This window comes from Heloderma suspectum, chromosome 8, assembly GCF_057233095.1.
Source record: "Heloderma suspectum isolate Gila_16-S chromosome 8, 16-S_ref, whole genome shotgun sequence".
In the NCBI taxonomy this organism is placed as follows: domain Eukaryota; kingdom Metazoa; phylum Chordata; class Lepidosauria; order Squamata; family Helodermatidae; genus Heloderma; species Heloderma suspectum.
In genome coordinates, this window is record NC_139465.1 from 498,002 (window position 1) to 518,890 (window position 20,889).

A 20,889-nucleotide genomic window follows, 5' to 3' on the forward strand; every position below is an offset into this window, starting at 1 on the left:
GTGTGGTATGATGATTAGAATGTTGGACAGGGAGTTGGGAGATCGGCGTTGTAGGCCCCAGCGGGCCATGAAGCTCACAGGGTGACTTTGGGCCTGTCAGTGACTCACTACCGCAGCTTGCAGGGTCGTTGTGAGGAGAGGAGGAGGAGGAAGAGGATCATGGAAGCCACTTTGGGCTCCTTGGTGTGAGGGAGGATAGAAATGTAATATTTTTTTAAAAAATTCTGTACAGGGCTAAGCAGTTTCGGGGCTGCAAATGATAGGAAGGACCGACTTTTCCCATAAACTGCTTCACACATTTAGCAAAGCATCACAAGCCCCTGAGACAAAACCAGAAGAAAGCAAGCTGGACTAAATGGCAAAACCTGGTTTGCCTGTAGGGCTGGGAAAGACTGCTGTGTGACACACTAGAGAGCATTCGCTGCCTTTCAGTGTAGACAGTTCTGAGCTGGATGTAGCAGTGGCCGCACTTGGGATGAGTCAGCTTCCAACGCTCCTAAGTAATCCAACACCTTTAGCCCCCATTTTTCAATCAGCATCTGCCTCTTAGCTCCACTTCTCATTCAAAGCCTTGTGCTGCGTGATCAACATGGCCGCAGGGAAGACAACAGGAACTCTGGTCTCTTGCCCAGAAGGCAGGGCTGTGTGTCTCCCAGGTCAGGGGCCCTGGTGATTCATTGGCTTCTGTTGCAATCAGGCATAGTGCAGATACCTCCCCTCCTCTTAGGAAGGGCTTGTTTGGCCAGCATAGTGCTCCTCTGGCATAGTCTGGAGTGGGTGAAGGGGCTCTGGGGGGCCAGGTGAAGGTTACAACTACCTCTTCTTTTCCTGGGCAAGAAGCAACAAACCAGAACAAGCTCACTGCTGTAGAGGGTCCTGTACTCCCTCCCATCAGAGGAAGCCCACTTCAACTCACTCACCCTGCCTGTCTTTTGTGCTTCCTGCTCATCCTTGCCCTTCAGCAAGAAGCAGGGCGTAGGGCTGAGGATTCCTGTTCTGCAGATTAGGAGTATCTCTTCATGCCAGTGCAGTGGATGGGACCCTACTTTTTGCTGCTGCTCTGGAAGGCTCTTGGGAGCCAAGTGGAGACAGGCAAGAGGGCAGCTGCCCCTGCCCCATCTGTGACAATCATGGCTCTGGCTTTCACACACTGGTTTTGAAATGGGGAGGGATGAGCAGAGGCAACCTTTCGTCTAGAAAACAGGCCAATCGAAGTCAACGTTTAGGCCAGTGGCAACTGTTCCTTTCCTGGGCAAGGTTCTTGAGCAGGTGGCTGCCAACCAGCTCCAGTCACTCTTGGATGAGACCGATTATCTAGATCCATTACAGTTGGAGTTCAGCCCAGGGTTTGGCACGGAAACAGCCTTGGTCACCCTGTATGATGACCTGTGTTGGGAGAGAGACAGGGGGAGTGTGACCTTGTTGATTCTCCTTGTTCTCTCGGAGGCTTTCGATACCATTAACTATGGTATCCTTCTGGGACGGCTCTCTAAGCTGGGAGTGGGAGGCACTGCATTGCACTGGTTTTGCCCCTACTTGGAGGGTCGGCTCCAGAAGGTGGTGCTTCGGGAATATTGCTCGGCCCCATGGATTCTCCAGTATAGGGTTCCAAAGGGGTCTGTTCTGTCCCACATGCTATTGTGAAGGTAGGCCTGACTAAGTAGTTTGATTCAGACGAGGTGCCTGATGGCATTGAGAGAGAGAGAGAGAGAGAGTGTGTGTGTGTGTGTGTGTGTGAGAGAGAGAGAGAGAAGCCATGAGAAGGTAATTGTAACTTGCTCATAAGCAAGAATTCTTATCCACCAAAGCAACTCATCCCTAAAGGTAAGAAGGCCGCTGTGCTGAGCAGACTGTTGCTGAGTACTAATTGGTTTCTGAGTATGCGTAGTATGTTTTCTTTGTTCTCCAACTTTTAGTCTGTATAAATGCATCCTGTTTTCTTTTTAGAGAGAGACAGTTTTGTGTGATGTGCAATCACAGCCGTGATGTGCTTTAATAAATGTCTGACTATTCAACTTAGGCTGCCTTGGATATTTCCTTAACAATTTGGTGCCGTGACTCGGATCCCAAATGCTGAGGAGAAACAAACCAATTTGGACCACCGTTCGTTGAACATCCCAGAAGCGCACACCAAGGCAAGAGACCTTTTGAAATCTCTAAGTCTGGGACTCAGTGTGAGGCTGCCTGTGGAATGATTCTGCCTTGGCTGATGGGATACCGCCTTTAAAGAGACAGCCAGTAATTTAAGCACTTGGTAAGTTTTTGTCTTGTTTGTTTCTTTGGGTTACAGAGGTCCGTGGGATATGGCGTCAGGTGAATGAGAGTTGCCTTGTGTGAATTGAGGAAAAGAGTAGAACGAGAGTTGCCTAGTATGAATTATAGAATCATAGAATCATAGAAAAGTAGGGTTGGAAGGGGCCTACAAGGCCATCGAGTCCAACCCCCTGCTCAATGCAGGAATCCAAGTCAGAGCATCCCTGACAAATGGCTGTCCAGCCTCGTCTTGAAGGCCTCCAGTGTGGGAGAGCCCACCACCTCCCCAGGTAATTGGTTCCATTGCCGTATTGCTCTGACACTCAGGAAGTTTTTCCTGATGTTCAGCCGGAATCTGGCTTCCTGTAACTTGAGCCCATTATTCCGTGTCCTGCACTCTGGGATGATCAAGAAGAGATCCTGGCCTTCTTCTCTGTGACAACCTTTCAAGTACTTGAAGAGTGCTATCATATCTCCCCTCAGTCTTCTCTTCTCAAGGCTAAACATGCCCAGTTCTTTCAGTCTCTCTTCATAGGGCTTTGTTTCCAGTCCCCTGATCATCTTTGTTGCCCTCCTTTGAACCCTCTCCAGCTTGTCTGCATCCTTCTTAAAGTGTGGTGCCCAGAACTGGACACAGTACTCCAGATGAGGCCTAACCAGTGCTGAGTAGAGGGGAACTAGTACTTCCCGGGATTTGGAAGCGATGCTTCTATGAATGCAGCCCAAAATAGCATTTGCCTTTTTTGCAGCCACATCACATTGTTGGCTCATATTCAGCTTGTGATCGACGACAATTCCAAGATCCTTCTCGCTCGTAGTGTGGTTGAGCCACGTATCCCCCATCTTGTAACTGTGCATTTGGTTTCTTTTTCCTAGGTGCAGAACTTGGCATTTGTCCCTATTAAATGCCATTCTGTTGTTTTCTGCCCAGCGCTCCAGTCTATCCAGATCACTTTGAATTTTGTTTCTGTCTTCCGAAGTATTAGCTATCCCTCCCAATTTTGTGTCATCTGCAAATTTGATCAGCATTCCCTGCACCTCCTCCTCCAAGTCATTAATAAAAAAAAGCTTTGTCGAAAGCTTTGCTGAAGTCGAGGTATATGATGTCTACAGCATTCCCACGGTCTACAAGGGAGGTGACTTGATCAAAAAATGAGATCAGATTTGTCTGGCAGGACTTGTTTTTGACAAATCCATGTTGAGATAAAAAGGACTAGGCAGGGCACATTATAGTTGCTGGAACTTTGTGTGAGTGAATTTTCCTTCTTCCCTTCATGGTATGAGCCAGCCGACAAGGCACAGACTTCCTGAATAAAGCTTTCCTGAATGAACAGAGATTACAGTAAGTGACCCGACCTTTCCTTCACTCCCTGCCACCGTATGAGCCCCCTTGACCGCAAGTGACTGATGGTGCCTCCAATTCAGTGAGAGTCAGTCTCTGACTGTACCTCGGAATTTGGCAGTGCCTTTCATTTCTTGCAACCTGGGGAGACCTCCAGATTGTTTTCCTGTGTGCTCCTGTGTGAATTGAGGACAGTGTTGGATTCTTCCAAAGAAATTCCGCAGCCCCAAAAGGGATGCCTTCAATGTACATATACTGGAATTATGGACCTAAGACTTGCAAGTTTTGGACAAATGGAACTTGACCCGTACAAACAATTTCCCTTGGTTGGGACCTTTGCTTTGGGCAGAATGGTGCATTTAAAGGGAGCCTTAGAATCTCAGAATCCATGGTCGCACAGGGAAAATGAGAATGCATTCTTTGATTGGTATGTTGAGACGTCAAAAAAAAAGTCACCTAAGTCCTGGGGAGTGGAGTCTTAAGGACTCCCAAGAAAAACTGAAAGACCAGGTCAAATTTGGAAACATCAGAGAAAAAGCACAGAAATTTAGAGAACAATTGCAAACAGTGATCACTTGTTAAAATCCTAATTGGACCAGCATGAACCAACTCATGCAAGTTATTTTGCCCCAAGGAGTGCACGCTAGATTAAAAGAATAAGCAAACTGGCCAAATCAAGAACCAGCTGATCTTAATAGGTTAAACCAAGAGCGCATCAGACGCCTAGGAATAATCCCTGAAATTTGTCTGCAGAAAATTGATTAGGCCAAAAAAATCATCAAGCAGGGCTAGTAGAAAAAAAAGAAAAGAAAAAAAGAATGGAGTCGTAAAGAACAAAGTAGCCAAAATCTGTGCTGAAACTGGACTTAAATGGTTTGATGTTCTAACTTTGCACTGACAGACTGGACTTGGTCCCCATGAGAACCTTCTAGGAAGGCCCACGAGACTCCAGTCTTCAGCACCTAATAAAGAACATCTTACTACCTTGCACTTAAGTGATGAGACTGTGTTGAACTATTGCCAAGCATTAATGAAGTGTGTGAAGGCTTTCCATTCACAGGTTAAAAAGCACTTCCAGATATTCCTACAATGCAGTGTCACAACCTGTACCCTAGAGATTGAGTCTACATCAAAGCCCATCAGAGGAAATCTTCCCTTGAGCCTCACTGAAACAGACCCCATCAGGTGCTGTTGACCACCCACACTGCCTGAAGCTGCAAAGACAGCCTCCCTGCATCCCACTGCAAGAAAGTGTTGCCCCCTGGAGACAACGTGCCCCAGAATCAGACAATGCTGGATGTGCCCTAACACAGGGTTCATCAGCCCTGTGAGTCATTTTGGACCCAAAAGAGAGGAACATCTCTGGTTGCCATTGTAGTACTGGCTTGTTGCTCTTTTTCCTGCTATCATGTGAGATCTTAGACTTTTGGCACTTTGGCCTCCTCTGGATTACAAAATAGCCACCTCTAAAGGACCAGTAGTTGTATCAAATTCCTTACTAAAACTATACATAAAGCTGAACTGCACCAAATGGTCAGTAGAATGCAAAGAAAAATGGGAAAAGACGAGAGAGATAAAGAGATTGAACTGATAACAATACAAGCATAGATGGTGAGCCTGATAGGCCAAAGGGGGGATTGTGAAGATAGGCCTGACTAGGCCTTAGAATCATAGAACAGTAGGGCTGGAAGGGGCCTACAAGGCCATCGAGTCCAACCCCTGCTCAGTGCAGGAGTCCAAGTCAGAGCATCCCTGACAGATGACTACGCCCTTATCTGGACAGAGAGAGCCTAGCTACAGTTATCCATGCTCTGATAACTTCTCGTCTGGATTACTGCAATGCGTTATACGTGGGGCTGCCTTTGAAAACGGTCCGGAAACTTCAGCTGGTCCAAAATAGGGCAGCAAGATTGTTAACAGGGACTGGCCTGCAAGCTCATATTACGCCAGTACTTTTCCAGCTGCACTGGCTGCCAGTCCATTTCCGGGCCCGATTCAAAGTGCTGGTGTTAACATTCAAAGCCCTTACCGGCTTGGGGCCAGGTTACCTGAAGGATCGCCTCCTCCCATATGTGCCTGCCCGGACCTTAAGATCATCATCAGCGGCCCTTCTCCGTGAGCCGCTGCCGAAGGAAGTGAGGCGGGTGGCTACTAGGAGGAGGGCTTTTTCTGTTGTGGCACCCCGGCTCTGGAATGAGCTCCCTAGTGGGGTTCGCCTGGCGCCTACATTGTATTCCTTTCGGCGCCAGGTGAAGACCTTTTTATTTTCCCAGGCATTTTAGCATTTTAGCTTTCTAAATTTTTATCTTTGCTGTTTTAAATCTGTATTTTAAACTCCTGCACTGCTGCTAGGTTTTATTGCGGTTGTATTGTTATATTGTGGTTTTAATGTTCCATATATTTTAAATTGATTTATTGTGTGTTGTTTGGTTTTAATTTTTGTGAACCGCCCAGAGAGCTTCGGCTATTGGGCAGTATAGAAATGAAATGAAATGAATAAATAAAATGGCTGTCCAGCCTCGTCTTGAAGGCCTCCAGTGTGGGAGAGCCCACCACCTCCCCAGGTAATTGGTTCCATTGTCGTATTACTCTTACAGTCAGGAAGTTTTTCCTGATGTTCAGCCGGAATCTGGCTTCCTGTAACTTGAGCCCATTACTCCGTGTCCTGCACTCTGGGATGATCAAGAAGAGATCCTGGCCTTCTTCTCTGTGACAACCTTTCAAGTACTTGAAGAGTGCTATCGTACCTCCCCTCAGTCTTCTCTTCTCAAGGCTAAACATGCCCAGTTCTTTCAGTCTCTCTTCATAGGGCTTTGTTTCCAGTCCCCTGATCATCTTGGTTGCCCTCCTCTGAACCCTCTCCAGTTTGTCTGCATCCTTCTTCAAGTGTGGTGCCCAGAACTGGACACAGTACTCCAGATGAGGCCTAACCAGTGCTGAGTAGAGGGGAACTAGGACTTCCCGGGATTTGGAAGCTGTGCTTCTATTAATGCAGCCCAAAATAGCATTTGCCTTTTTTGCAGCCACATCACATTGTTGGCTCATATTCAGCTTGTGATCGACAACAATTCCAAGATCCTTCTCGCTTGTAGTATGGTTGAGCCACGTATCCCCCATCTTGTAACTGTGCATTTGGTTTCTTTTTCCTAGGTGCAGAACTTGGCATTTATCCCTATTAAATGTCATTCTGTTGTTTTCTGCCCAGCATTCCAGTCTGTCCAGATCACTTTGAATTTTGTTTCTGTCTTCCGAAGTATTGGCTGTGCCGCCCAATTTTGTGTCATCTGCAAATTTGATCAGCATTCCCTGATAGGAATGAATAGACAGCGGTTCTGAGAGTTCTGCTGCCAGTTCCTTTATTACTCTAGGATGCAGTTCATCTGGCCCTGGAGATTTGAACTCATTCAAAGTCATTAGGTGTTCCTTGACCGTATGCCTATCAATCCCAAGCTGCAATCCCGCCCCTTCAGCCCGCACTTCGCCCCTGCCAGGGGGGTCATAGACCCTCTTTTGGGAGAAGACTGAGCCAAAGTAGGAATTGAGCACCTCTGCCTTTTCTTTGTCGTCTGTTATCGTTTTGCCATCCTTATTTAATAGCTGAACCACCATTTCTTTCCTCTGCCTTTTACTATGCACATAGCTGAAGAAAGCCTTTTTGTTGTTTTTAACATCCCTCGCTAACCTCAGCTCATTCTCAGCTTTAGCCTTCCTGACGCCATCCCTGCAATTCTGTGCTATCTGCCTGTACTCTTCCTTTGTTACTTGGCCTTCTTTCCACTTCCTAGATGTGTCCTTTTTTGTTTTCAGGTCATCCCTAAGCTTTTTGTGAAGCCACATTGGCTTCTTCTGTTGTCTTCCACCTTTTCTTCTTGTGGGAATTGTTTGTGATTGTGCCTTGAGAATTTCCTTTTTTAAAAGCTCCCACCCATCTTGGACTCCTTTTCTCATTAGCGTTGCTTGCCATGGGACCTTCCTGATCATTGTTCTGAGTTTATGAAAATCAGCTTTCCTAAAATCCAGGGTACGCGTTTGACTACACTCGGCTTTTGCTTCCCTTAGAACCAAGAACTCAAGTGCAACATGGTCGCTTTCCCCCAGAGTTCCTGTAACTGCTACTTTATCCACTAAGTCATCTCTGTTGGTTAGGATCAAGTGAAGGATAGCCGATCCTCTAGTTCCTTCCTCTACTTTCTGTAGGAGGAAGTTATCTGACACACAAGTCAGGAATTTCCTGGAGGGGCCATGTTTTGCAGAATTTGTCTCCCAACAAATACCAGGGAAATTGAAGTCCCCCATTACTACTACATCATGCTTCCTTGAAACATTGGCTATCTGCTTTTCAAAAGTGTCATCCTTGTCTTCTCCTTGGTTGGGTGGCCGGTAGTAGACTCCGACCACCAGGTTCCTTTTATTCTTTGCTCCATTTATTTTGATCCAGATGCTCTGGATGGGGCCACCAAGCTCCTCCTCCTGTATTTCTGTGCAGAGATACGTATTTTTCACATACAGTGCAACCCCACCTCCCTTTCTGTTCCTCTTCTTCTTTTTGAACAAGTTATATCCTTCCATTGCTGTATTCCAGTCATGAGAGTCATCCCACCAAGTCTCAGTTATACCTATCAAGTCATAATTTCCCTCTTTTATTAAGAGTTCAAGTTCGTTCTGTTTGTTTCCCATACTCTGGGCATTAGTATATAGACGTCGGAGACCACGTGCTTCATAGTCTGGCTTTCTTCCTACATGTGTCTGAAGACTATTATTGGGCGCTATCAGAGCTGTTCTCTCTGTTGCAGTGCATGCGCCTACGTCCATTGTTACCCCCAACATTACATCTCCCTTCCCCGTAGGATTCAGTTTAAAGCCCTCCTGATGAAGTTCTTCATGCTGTGGCCAAACACATTCTTCCCAGCCTTTGTGAGGTGCAACCCATCCCTAGCCAACAGCCCATCTTCCAGGAAGTATAGCCCGTGGTCCCAGAATCCAAATCTCTCTCGTCGGCACCACCTACGTAGCCAGTCATTCACCTGGAGTATTTTTCGTTCCCTTTCTATCCCTCTTCTAACTACTGGAAGGATGGATGAGAAAACTATCTGGGCCCCAAAGTTCTTGAGTTTCCTTCCCAGAGCTTCAAAGTCTGACGTGATCTCTTCGTAGCTCCGCTTGGCGGTATCCTTTGTTCCCACATGGATGAGAAGAAAGGGATACCTGTCAGTGGGCTTTATGAGTGCAGGCAACCTTTCAGTCACGTCTCTAATCCGTCCACCCGGGAGACAACATACCTGGCGAGTCCATGGGTCTTCGCGACATACTTGGGTCTCGATCCCAAACAGCAAGGAGTCTCCCACTACTACCACTCTTCTCTTCTTCTTCTTGTAGGCCTGGGTTTCATCGCCTCTGTTTGACTGACCTTTAGCCTCTTGCTCACTCTCATGCAGGTTCCCCTGTGATTCTTCCTCTGCAGGCTGTCCTCCAGTCTCATCTGCAAGTACCTGGAATCGGTTCCACAGCTCCACTGCTTCCACTGGTGCAGAGTGGCGTCTAGTTCTTCTTCTCCTAACTGTCACCGTTTTCCAAGGAGTATCCTCTATTCCATTTTTCTTCACCTCAGCATTTCCCACTGCCTCATCTTGCTGTTGCTCTTCAAGCTTCTGGTCTGCCCTTTGCTGCTGTAGTTCCCCCATTCTGTCCAAGAACTCTTCGTGTTCTCTTAATCCCCGGAGGGTCGACAGTCGCCGCTCCAGTCCACTTACTTTTTCCTCCAGCAGCGTGATAATCTTGCACTTGTTGCAGGTGTAGGCCATGTTGTTCTCAGGCAAGAAAACAAACATTGCACACACCTTGCAGATCACCACCACTGGAGAGTCTTGTCCTTCCATAGCCTCTTTTCCCTTTTTGTGTCTAGCTTTGTGATTGTTCTAGACTAGCCTGTGCCTGCTCCTCTACTCAGTAGAGGTTAAAAGCAGAGTCCCACTGGTGTGAAAGTGTGTGTTACAAGACAAATAAATGGAAAAAAGTTAGTAAAAAAAAAATTAAAAAAAATGTTAGGGGCCTCCCCCTTGACCTCCCCTGCCGAACTCCCCGACCAACTCCTGTTTGCTTCCCCTGTCCGCTCGCTCTGTTTGCTCGCTCTCTGGAAGCTTGCCTGCTTCTGTAGTCCCTGGAGCAGCTTGCTCTGCTCTGCTCTGCTCAGCTCTGCTCAGCTGGGAGGTGGGAAACAGACTTCTTGTAAGTAGTTTGGTTCAGACAAGGTGCCTGATGGGATTGAGAGAGTGTGTGTGTGTCTGATGATGATAAGGTAATTGTAACTTGCTCATAAGCAGGAATTCCTATCCACCAAAGTAACTCATCCCTAAAGATAAGAAGGCTGCTGTTCTGATAGGACTGTTGCTGAGCACCAATTGGTTTCTGAGCATGTGTAGTGTGTTTTCTTTGTTCTCCAACTTTCAGTCTGTATAAATGCATCCTGTTTTCTTCTTTTTAGAGCGAGACAGTTTTGTCTGTCTCTCCCATGACCATAATGTGCTTTAATAAATTTCTGACTGTTCAACCTAACCTGCCTTGGATATTTCCCTAACACTATTTAACATCTACATGAAACCGTTGAGTGCGGTCATCCAGAGTTTTGGGGTGCGTTGTCATCAGCATGGTGATGACAGGCAGCTCTATTTCTCCTTTTCATCTTCTTCAGGCGAGGCTGTGGATGTGCTAAAATGGTGCCTGGCTGCAACAATGGACTGGATGAGGGCTAATAAACTCAGTCCAGACAAGACTGAGATGCTGTTGGTAGGTGGCTCTTCGACAGGATGGCAGGTGCTCAGCCTGTTCTGGATGAGGTTGCACTCCCCCTGAAGGAGCAGGTTCATCGTTTGGGGGTTCTCCTTGAGCCATCTTTGTCACTTGAGGCTCAGGTGGCCTCGGGGGCAAGGAGTGCCTTCTACCAACTTTGGTTGGTGGCCCAGCTATGCCCCTATCTGGACAGGGATAACCTGGCTTCAGTTGTCTATGCTCTGTTAATCTCCAGGTTAGATTACTGCAATGCACTCTATGTGGCACTGCCTTTGAAGACAGTTCAGAAGCCGCCGTTTGTGCAAAATGCGGCGGCCAGATTGATAATGGGGACCAGAAGGTCCGAACATAAAAGACTGACTTTGGCCTGCTTCACTGGCTGCCTGTATGTTTCCAAGCCCAATTCAAGGTGCTGGTTTTAACCTATAAAGCTTTATACGGCTTGGGACCACAATACCTGATGGAGTACTTCTCCCAACGTGAACCTACCCATATACTACGCTCAACATCTAAGGCCCTCCTTTGGTTGCCTACACTGAGGGAAGCTCGGAAGACGGCGACAAGGGAGAGGGCCTTCTCGGGGGTGGGCCCCAAATTATAGAATTATCTCCCTGATGAGGCCCGCCTGGTGCCAGTATTGTTATCTTTTCGGCACCAGGTTAAGACCTTTCTCTTTTCCCAGGCATTCGGCAGCATATGATTACTTTTAATCGATTCTGGAATGTCTTATGGTTATAGTTGTTTGCTTTTGAGATTGTTTGAAGTTGTTTTAGATATGTTTCTTTTGTGTATATTGTCTGTTCATATGTTTTTATGTAAATGGTTTTTAATCTCTGTATATTGTATTTTTAATGTTTTTAATCTTTATAAACCACCCAGAGAGCTTCAGCGATTGGGTGGTATAGAAATGTAATAAATAACAACAACAACAACTTTGTTTAGTGTAGAAGAGTTTTGTAAAGGAAAGCTCAGCCTACCTGCACAAATTTGGGAAGAAAAATGCACACTCTGTCCACAGAGAATCCCTTGGAGCTGCCGTATCCCCCACCCCCCCATCCACCAGCAGGCGGCAGTGCAGGTGTTGGCGGTGTTGTGGCTTCCTAATTCTAGGCAGTGTTGGATGATGTTGATTATAATATGATCCATTCCAAACCAGTGTAGTGTTTCCAGAGGCAGTGTGGTATAGTGGTTAGGGTGTCGGACTGGGGCTTGGGAGACCTGGGTTCAAGTCCCTGCTCGGCCATGACATTCTCTGGGTGACTTTGGGCCAGTCACTGACTCTCATCCTATCCCACCTCACAGAGGAGGAAGATCATGTACACCGCCTGGGGCTCCTTGGAGGAAAAGGCAGGATACAGATGTAACAAATAACTTTGATAATCCAGTTTTCAGACCTGGTTTTGGGAGAGAACAGCCTTGGTGTCTGGAGGCAGTTTGGGGATGGATGAGGGTGAACAAGCTGAAGGCTAATCCAGACAGGAGGTCCCGCAGGCAGGGAAATAGAATATGTGGGATGGAGGCTTGGATCTCCCTGAAGGGCTTGAGTCTTGTGGTGGGGGCGGGCAGCCAGGAGTGTGTTTTAGCGGCTTAGGCTGGCACGGCACCTGCAACTGGAGCTGGAGGGTGGACCTGGCTTCAGTCATCTATGCATCCTTCCCCAATCTGGAGCCCTCAAGATGTTTTGGACTCCCCATCAGCCCCAGTTCGCATAGCCAAGGGTCAGGAATGTTGGAGTTGGGCATCCAAAGCATCTCGAGGGCACCAGGTCGGGGAAGTGACATCTAGGCTGGACACCATAGTCTATGTGGGGCTGCCCTTGAATACATTTTGGAAACCTCAACTGGCACAAAATGCCAGGTGCCAGCCAGTCGGACTCACCAATGCACATAGGGGCTAACTGAAAGTGCTGTGTGACAGTTAAGGCCCTTAAACCTCTTTGAGCCCAAGGGTCGAATTCCATTTTGGATTGCTCAGGAACAGCATGCCAATGGTTGAGCGGAGCCAAAACACCAGCATATTGTAGCTTAAAGCTCTTGGTGCCAGAAACTACACTTTGGAAGAGGCATTTCAGCTCTTTAGAATGAGAGAAATGCATAAAAGCTGAGAAAGCACTGAACGATGGGCAGCCAGGGGGAAAAGGATAGGGGGCATGGTGGTCTGGGGAATTCAAGGGGTGGATTTGGCCTCCAGGTCTGAGGTCCTGCCCTGCATGATTGGGGCCCAGGTTACTGACCAAACTGCCCGCACTCCGAGATCAACATCAAAGGACCTGCTTATGTGCCTGCCTGTCAAAACAGGCTGGCAGGGATCGGGACTTCCAGCTCATTTCCAATTGATGTCCACCACACCCCTTCGTCACATGCCTTCAGGTGTGTCCTAAGCACCTATTTGTGTACCTTTGCCTATAATTGAGTTTGGACTTTATTGGTGCATATGGTGCTATTTGGTTTTGTTAAATGTGATTTTCTTATTTTTAGTATTGTTTCATTGTCTCTCCAATTTTGTTCTGTACCACCTTGGGAGGGTCTACCCCAAAAGGTGGCTTACACGGTTTTAAAATAATTGTCACTAAAGGCACTAACTATTTTGTGACATTTTATTTAGCCCTGATAAAAGGTACCCTGCTACTGCTGCATTTCCAGTTTTCCTACCCGATGACAGTTTGGGCTGCATTTCCGTTGGTACACCTGTCTGCCTCTTTGCATAACTGAGCACTACAGATCTTTCTGGCAGGCAAAAAATTCACTCCCCAAGCGGAACCTGCCGTGATGTTATTTCAGCACCAGGTGTAGACCTTTTTATTGGCCCAAGCTTTTAGTCTTCTGCTTGTTGCTTTTATGCTTTTTTCTATTTGTTTTATTTCTGCTGACTGCTTTTATATTGTAGTGGTTTAATGATTCTGTTTTACATTGATTTTACTTTTTTTTTTGTAGGCAGTCTAGAGAATATACTGGAGTACAGGTTATAAATTCCTAGAATACATGCATAAAATTTAAAACATTAAAATGGATATGCATGCTGTCCTGTGGGAGATGGGTAGTTTTCTCCCTGGCCTCCCTTCTCTCAGACCTGTTGCTGGGGAACATGGGTGGGAGGGTGCTGTTGCAATCATGCACTGCTTGTGGATTCCTGGTCGACAGCTGGTTGGCCACTGTGTGAAAAGAATGCTAGACTAGACGGACTCTTGGTCTGATCAGGCATGGCTCTTATGTTCTTACATTCTTAGACTCTACAGCTTAGCTTATGCTCTCTTCCTAGAAACGCAATATACTGCTGTACAGGGAATGCCAGTCTTTCCACGACAATGGAACCAATTACCTGGGGAGGTGGTGGGCTCTCCCACACTGGAGGCATTCAAGATGAGGCTGGACAGCCATCTGTCAGGGATGCTCTGACTCGGATTCCTGCATTGAGCGGGGGGGTTGGACTCTATGGCCTTGTAGGCCCCTTCCAGCCCTACTATTCTATGATTCTATGTTTCACAGGGTAGTGTTTCAATCTCTGTCTTTAAAACCCTGTACTCTGTTGCGATATCGGAGTTAGGGTTTACCAGACCTGCATATCTGAAATTCAGTGGTGAAACTACAAATGTAATCAGTACGATTTATTATCGGAACTTATATACAAAGGACACCCGCCTCTAGTACCCCTGCTGCTCAGACAGCACAGACTGAAATCTCTGGCTTGAAATAGTTTGTTCAGCTCTTGCAAGAAGCAATCACAGCACATGATCCCAAATGCACAGGTGCCGCCCCATCTTCCAGATGCAAAACGAGGGTGGAAGCAAGGTAATTTTTTTTATCCTATGGGTGGTTAAGGACTAGGAGTATGTTCAGGACTGGTGCTCTTTATAGGACAACAGCGGTGACACTGGGACTGTGGTTAGCACTTGATTCCGGAGAAGGAAGTTTTTGATTCTCTCAAATATCCAAAGGAAGATCAGCAGAATGCTGACATACTGAATCCAAGCAAACTTAATCATCTCCCAGAAGCCTGGCTGATAAGTAGCAAGAGTCAAGGAATATTTGGAATGTCAAGTGTCTTCACACAAGTTCAAGAATATACATCTCAAAGGTGAGTACAGTGAGACACTGGAAAAATATCCAGAACGAAAGGTGGCTGAGGGCATTCAAGAAACACAGGAGACCCAGCAGAGGGGGAGCTCCCTTCTCCCGACAGATGTGATGGTCAACATAAAATGAGCTCTTTCACCGGCACTTTTGATGGCCTACAGCAGGGTAGGTAACCTGGTACCCTCAGCTATTTTGGACTATAAATCCCATAAGTCCCAGCCAGCATAGCCAATGGTCAGGGATTATGGGAGTAATAGGCCAGAATATCTGGAGGACATCAGCCTCCCTACTACTGGCCTAGAGTTTCATCACCACTTGTGTTACGCAGAATCCTTCATCGGGGGTCACCTACTGCAGAGTTTGGCTTTTGGCTTAACGCAGCAGCGGCCACTGCCTGCTTATTTAAGTCACAGAGCGCTGCCCAGCAACTGCCACGTTTACCCAACCCAACTCAAAACGGCTCCCACTGCTGTCATGCCAGAGACAGGCCAAATGCGACAACCCACAGCAGCCTGGCAGCCAAAGGATATGCAATCAGTTCCACTGGGTAGCGGATGATGGCCTGGATCACAAACGGCTCACTGGGTGCTCTTCCAACCACCCAGATGGGGCTGGGACCAGACAACACTGTTGTGACTGCAAAGAAAACAACAACCATCCTGAGGGCACTTGGCCACAGTTAGCCAGGTGTTAGCTAACCCATGTACAACATGGACTTACCATTTCTCTCCTGATAGGCTGCAACGATCTTAATGAGATCATAGTCCTGGGCAAAAGGGCTTGTACCATTGATCACAGATACCTGTCACAATAAGATGATTTCGCATTAGGAAACAAGAACAGCACGTTCATGCATAGGTTCAGGCAGACCTGGGTGGACACATGCTTGCCATACTGGGGGACAGCTAGTGTAAAACGTTGAAGCATACAGCCAAAACCCTTGGCGAGTGCTCTCAATCCAAACATGTTGATTGACAAAAGATAATATACTTCGGCGATGTTCATAAAAATCAATCATGGTTAAAATCCATATCCACCATGTTTGCTGCTTATATTAATAAATTCAATTTAAAATAACTGGGAGAGCAATCCTATGGCCCCTATATGGAGTCTGGGAGGCCATAGGATAGTTCAGATTCCTGGATCTGAGGTCCTGGAGTCCAAGCTCCCTGCCCACTCCCGCTCCCCGCTGGCACGGAGAGAACCGCGCCAACTGCCTCCCTAAGGTTGCAACAGCAACCTCAGAGGGAAGGTGAAGGGGGCGTGCGAGTGGGCAGGGAGGGGACTGGGGAGGCTGGCCTACGCTGTATCCAGCGGCCTCCCCAGCCTCTTTCCCTCACCTCTGCTGCTGCTGCTGCTCTGCACTGAATGGCTGTAAGCCTCCAGGTTTGGAGGCTCAACAGCCATCCTGAAAGGATTGCACCCTAACAAGTTATTCAAAATGTGCATGTAACTTCTTAGCAGCTATGGCAAAAAATAATATAAACCATGTTAACAGCTGTTAACGGTTCTGTCAGAATATTTTCTGGTGTTTTATTCAAGTACTATGAAAGAATGTGTAATATGTATTTCCCCTTTCATCAGCGCGCATATACGCATATCTATACACACACACACACACACACACACATATACACACTGTGGAATACCAATGTAACTCCCTTTGAGATACAGGATGGTGCTAGTTGGAAACTAATAAGATAAGACCATTTTCTATAAAAAAGAATGCCCAGTGGGACTGTTGTAGCCATAACAGATATACCCTACCTGACTGACAATGAAAGACTATAAAACTCCTATCTTGGCATAGCTGCAAAAGGAAATAAAAGGGGAAATCTAGATTTTAAAGAATATCTCCAGACATTTGTTTACTTTCTATAGGAGACCTAACTGATGGACAAAAAAAGCCCTCTACGTACCAAAATTTAAAATATTCTAAATTTGGGAGCAGCTAAAATGTTAGTAGGCTTGGTTGAGCCAGGGTTGGACTGGCAATTTTGCTTTAATCTGATCTCAATGTAGCAGAAATAGAGGTGGGCTTGCTGTCGCCCAGTCCATTCCAGGCCTTGGCCACGCAGGTTGTGTTAATACTTATTGCCTCCAGGTGACAACTAATGATATACTTTCTGATATCTCCTTAACACTCTGTAAGATCATTATCAGGTAATACCTTTCTCAGAGTACTTTGCAGGTGAATTCTGTGCTGTCTGAAAACAGCATTTCCTTTGTCTTATAACCTGTTGGATGTTCACTTCACCAGGCACTTCCAAATTCATTAACCACATGGAATAGGAACAGGGATTTTAAACCCCACCAATCCCAGAGGCAGTTTTCCTAACTTTTCCATAGCAAGCACCACCACATGAACCCTTCCACCATTTCCTGAACTTTGAAATAGGAGAAGATTCCTAATGATTTGTGATTTCACCTCATACTGAATATACCCAGCACTACCCACTTCACTGGCATGACTACATTTTGAGTGCCACATACCATTCCAGCCACATCAGCTGCAATGGAAAAGACATTGCGAAGGACCACACACATGACAAAACGGAGAGGGGCCACTCACATTGTATCTGCTGTCCAGCCCCGCATGACCAAGTGGCTGCCTCTGATGAAGCTTCAGGTCTCCGCTCACAAAAATCCGTGTTCCTGGCACAGGAGAAAAGGACTGCAGAAAGGCCATGCTCTGCATCACAAATGCAGACATTCTCTGAAAGGTGGGGGGGGGGGGCACTTGTTCACAGTCCAACCTTTAGTACCAGTTAGCAATAGACACAAAAATGACAGAAATTGCCAAGACACCAACACGTTGCACCCATAAAATAAAAAGTATGGTCTCCACTGGCCTGGACTGAGGAATGAGCTATCCGAGTGATCAAAACAGGGCTGTTAAAAAGAAGGAGCTAAAATGGGGGTGGGGAATGCAACTCAGCTGACATGAGCTTTGCTGGATCAGACCAAAGGCCTTCAGTAGGCCAACCAGATGCCTCTGGGAAGCCCGCAAACAGGACAAGAGCACAATAGTGCCCTCCTGCTCATATTCCCTAGCAAAGGGTATTAAGACGCATACTACCTCCAATACTGGAAAAATATACAGCCATCATGATTATTAGCCACTAATAGCCTTATCCTCCATAAATCTGTCTAATCCAGTTTTAAAGCCAGTCCAGTTTGCAGCCTTTACTACATCTTGTAGAAGCAAATTCCAGTTTAACTATTCACTGTGTGAAGAAGTTGATCCTTTTATATGTCCCAAATCAGCTTTATGGGATGATCCCTTTGGGTTCTAGTATTATAGGAGAAAGAGAAAAATGTCTACTTATCTACTTTCACTACACCATGCATACGTTTATATACTTCTATCATGTCTTTCCTCACTCACCCTTTTTCTAAGCTAAACAGCCCGATGTTGTAATCTTTCCCCACAGGGAAGTTGCTCCAGTCCCTTGATCATTTTGGTTGCCCTTCTCTGGCTCTACAATATCTTTTTTGAGGTGTGGTAAGCAGAACTGCACCCTCTATTAGATTACCATCAGTGTAATGTAGAGTTCCTAAATTTTTCCTAAAATTGGTTTAGTTTGAGTAACACTAAGCACTGGGCTGTACACACAGCTTCTCCTGACTTGCCAGTCAGCAGCAATTCTTCCATCTGATCTCCCCTCTTCCATGAAGGCTTTGGCTCAGAAGGACACACAGTAGGGCTCTAAACACAGCAGGACTAACTTCTGAGCATCCACGCAGAGGGAGTATGCTATAAATATCTTTGTCTTTAGAGTGCTGCAAGCCTCTTCGTGGCTGCTACCTGAGCATGGGATACTGTAGAGCAGTGAATGTGTGTGAGAGGTATAAAAATGGTGGATTCCAGCAGACTGTGAGGTAAGGAGGAAAAGAGTGGGATTCCCAAGATATTAGGACAATTATAGCACCTAAAGGGAATGCCAAAGGCTGAATGTTTAATAACATGTCCCAGACAGTTGGTGAGCTTGTGATAAGAGACAGCAAATGTTGTGGCCTTGCAAGAAGACAGAAAAGAGCAAAGCCTGGGAAAGAGAGCATGCTGACACAGCAGCAAAGGCGGGAGCTTCCTATTACAAGGGCATTTTCTGCTCAGCTCTGTTGAAATGTTAATATCAATATAAGAAAAAGAGGGCAAAATGATGGAGAGCCCCAACCATTGGTGTCGTGCACACAGCTGGGTCCCCTACCTCCAGAGTTAAAGTCTGACTGTTTGGAAGTTGGCTGCCCATTGTACTGAGCGGTATGTATGAATCATTAGAATTCTGCATACTTGCCTATAATTATAACAATAAAAGAATATTTGCACTAAGGGAATTCTGTGCGGTTGTGCTGTTTATACCCTCCCCTCTATAAGATCCCAAATGTCACATTTGATTAGCCTGGCACAAGGGTACGTTTTGGTAACAATGCTGACTAACTTGCATCAGTCACTGTAGCTGAATGACCAATTTAGACCAGCTGTCCTCATATATACCGGGTTGTCCAGGATAGCATGCATTTTATTTGCCAAACATTATAAAGACAGGAGAACATATGTAAATAGCTTGGGATACTCACATGCAACTGATAGGTGAAGGTAAGAAGAAGCTGAATTCCCACTACTTGCTCTGTAGATTGTAGCGGAAGCTCCAGCTGAAAATCTAACAGGTCCAATATTCCATCTTGATTTGTGTCTTCCTCTCTGGCCTAACAGGTAGAACAGAAACTTTTACTAAACCAAGTATCGTAGCAATCATCTCAGTTACTCTAGAGATGCAGAGTTAGAAAAGTAGGAAACCCCCATCCCTATTACAGCGGCCAAATTCAATACAGGCCAGGGTGCCCATCCCACAGCACCTTGCAATAGTAGAATAAAACAACATATTGTTCAGGTACAGGATAACCCTGCACCAAGCTGGTCACAGAGGGAGCCTAGAAGTCACCCAGATCACTGCTGGTCCTTCAGAGCAAGCGTGGAATCTGGGAGCTCTGACAAACCACCAATGAATAGCAGAAGATCAGGTGAACTTCACAGGCCTGGGAGCCCCCAAAGACCTGTGGAGCCAACTGGATTTCACAATGTTCTGGTGGATATAGCCAGTTGCCATTACAACTCCTTTCTCTGTGGCCTAATGGACCAGCAGAACAGGAGCTGCAAACACTGCTGTCAGGTGCCCAGTCCCACTGCTTCATTAGCAGGAGGCTCCCTGGCCTTCAGGAGGGTCTTCCGTACACAGCACAAAAGGAGCTGAGATGGCCACCAAATGTGGCAACGATTCCTTTTGCTGTGGCAACGATTCCTTTTGCTGTGGCAACTGCACAGGCATCCTCCTCCTCGGCTACTATTGCATCTGCCACGGCTCATCCAGCGAAGCTGTTCCATGTCATGACTGGCCCAGGCAAGGTGGACCCCACCCAAGCCTGAGTGCCCACTTCCATGAATTCCCAGCATGCTTCGTGCCCAAACCACCCCTATTCTAACCCAATTAAGAGGTGCCAGGAGCCCAAGCCTCTCCTTTCTGAGACAGCATCACTTTGACCACCGATGCAGAAAATGGGCAGCTCAGCCTCCTGCACCGATGCTGGCGGCAACCCCCCACCAGACTCAGGCCCCATCCTGGCTGGAAAAAATCAGCTGAGGCAGGAGCGGCGGGGCCTCTGTCACGGGAGGAGATTGGCGCCTCAGCCGACCGCCTGCCGGCCTCAATTCTGCTGCCACTTCCCAGCATGGACAGGGCCCCCAAGGCGCCAGGACACCCCCCCTCGCCCCCCTCAAGGAAGGCTCCCGGGGGGGCTCCCTGCAGCAACTGCCCTGCGGAAGGATTCGGGCCCGACGCTCCGGTGGACAAAAGGCCCCTGGGCGGCTTCGCTGGACCTGCTGCGCTAGGGAGGGGCGTGGCGGGCGGTCTGCACGCGCTCAGAGGCGCCTACCGAGACGAGGGGGACGCGCAGGCGGGCGCCCAGGAGGCGGTTGCAGGCCGGGAAGGAGCTCCAGCCCACGAAGCCGCCGCCGCCGCCCTCCGTCAGTCCCAGCAGCAGCAGCGCCTCGTGCCGGAAGCGGACGCTCGGCTGCTCCGCGTAGCTGCTCCGCTGCAGCCAGAAGCCTGGACGGGGGCGACAGAGAGAGAGAGAAGCGGCGGTGGCGGTGGCGGCGGCGGCGGCGGCGGCGGCGCCGCTCGGGGGCGTCCCGGGCCCCCCCGCCTCCCCACGCACCCACCCACCCACCGTGGCTCCGGTAGGCCACCAGCAGCGGCGGCACGTAGGTGAGCGCGCCCAGCAGCAGGAGCGCCAGCGCCGCCACCGACCACAGCCCAGCCCGCCGCCTCCCGCCGCCCTCGGCCGACACCTCCAGCCAGGCCATGCCGCCGTCACCGAGGCAACAGCCGCGGCCCGCAAGCGGGGGGCGGGGCGCTGACAGCCAATCAGCGTGGG

At 47.7% G+C, this 20,889-nt stretch overlaps 1 protein-coding gene across 3 annotated transcripts; it reads right to left on the reverse strand.

Annotated features, from left to right (window-relative positions):
- Positions 1 to 13,972: 13,972 nt before the first annotated feature.
- Positions 13,973 to 20,851, reverse strand: TMEM231 (transmembrane protein 231). 3 transcript variants are annotated; one of them, XM_084812506.1, is made up of 7 exons: positions 20,683 to 20,851; positions 20,389 to 20,561; positions 19,036 to 19,164; positions 17,027 to 17,128; positions 15,175 to 15,256; positions 14,985 to 15,090; positions 13,973 to 14,385 (listed from the first exon to the last, which is right to left on the reverse strand). In XM_084812506.1, exons 1-7 carry the CDS (start codon positions 20,816 to 20,818, stop codon positions 14,214 to 14,216), a joined length of 900 nt encoding a protein of 299 aa, XP_084668632.1. In that variant the 5' UTR covers positions 20,819 to 20,851; the 3' UTR covers positions 13,973 to 14,213. The 3 variants fall into 3 exon arrangements, with proteins under 3 accessions (XP_084668632.1, XP_084668631.1, XP_084668630.1); XM_084812505.1 differs by having other exon boundaries at positions 17,027 to 17,146; XM_084812504.1 differs by having other exon boundaries at positions 17,027 to 17,170.
- Positions 20,852 to 20,889: the final 38 nt, after the last annotated feature.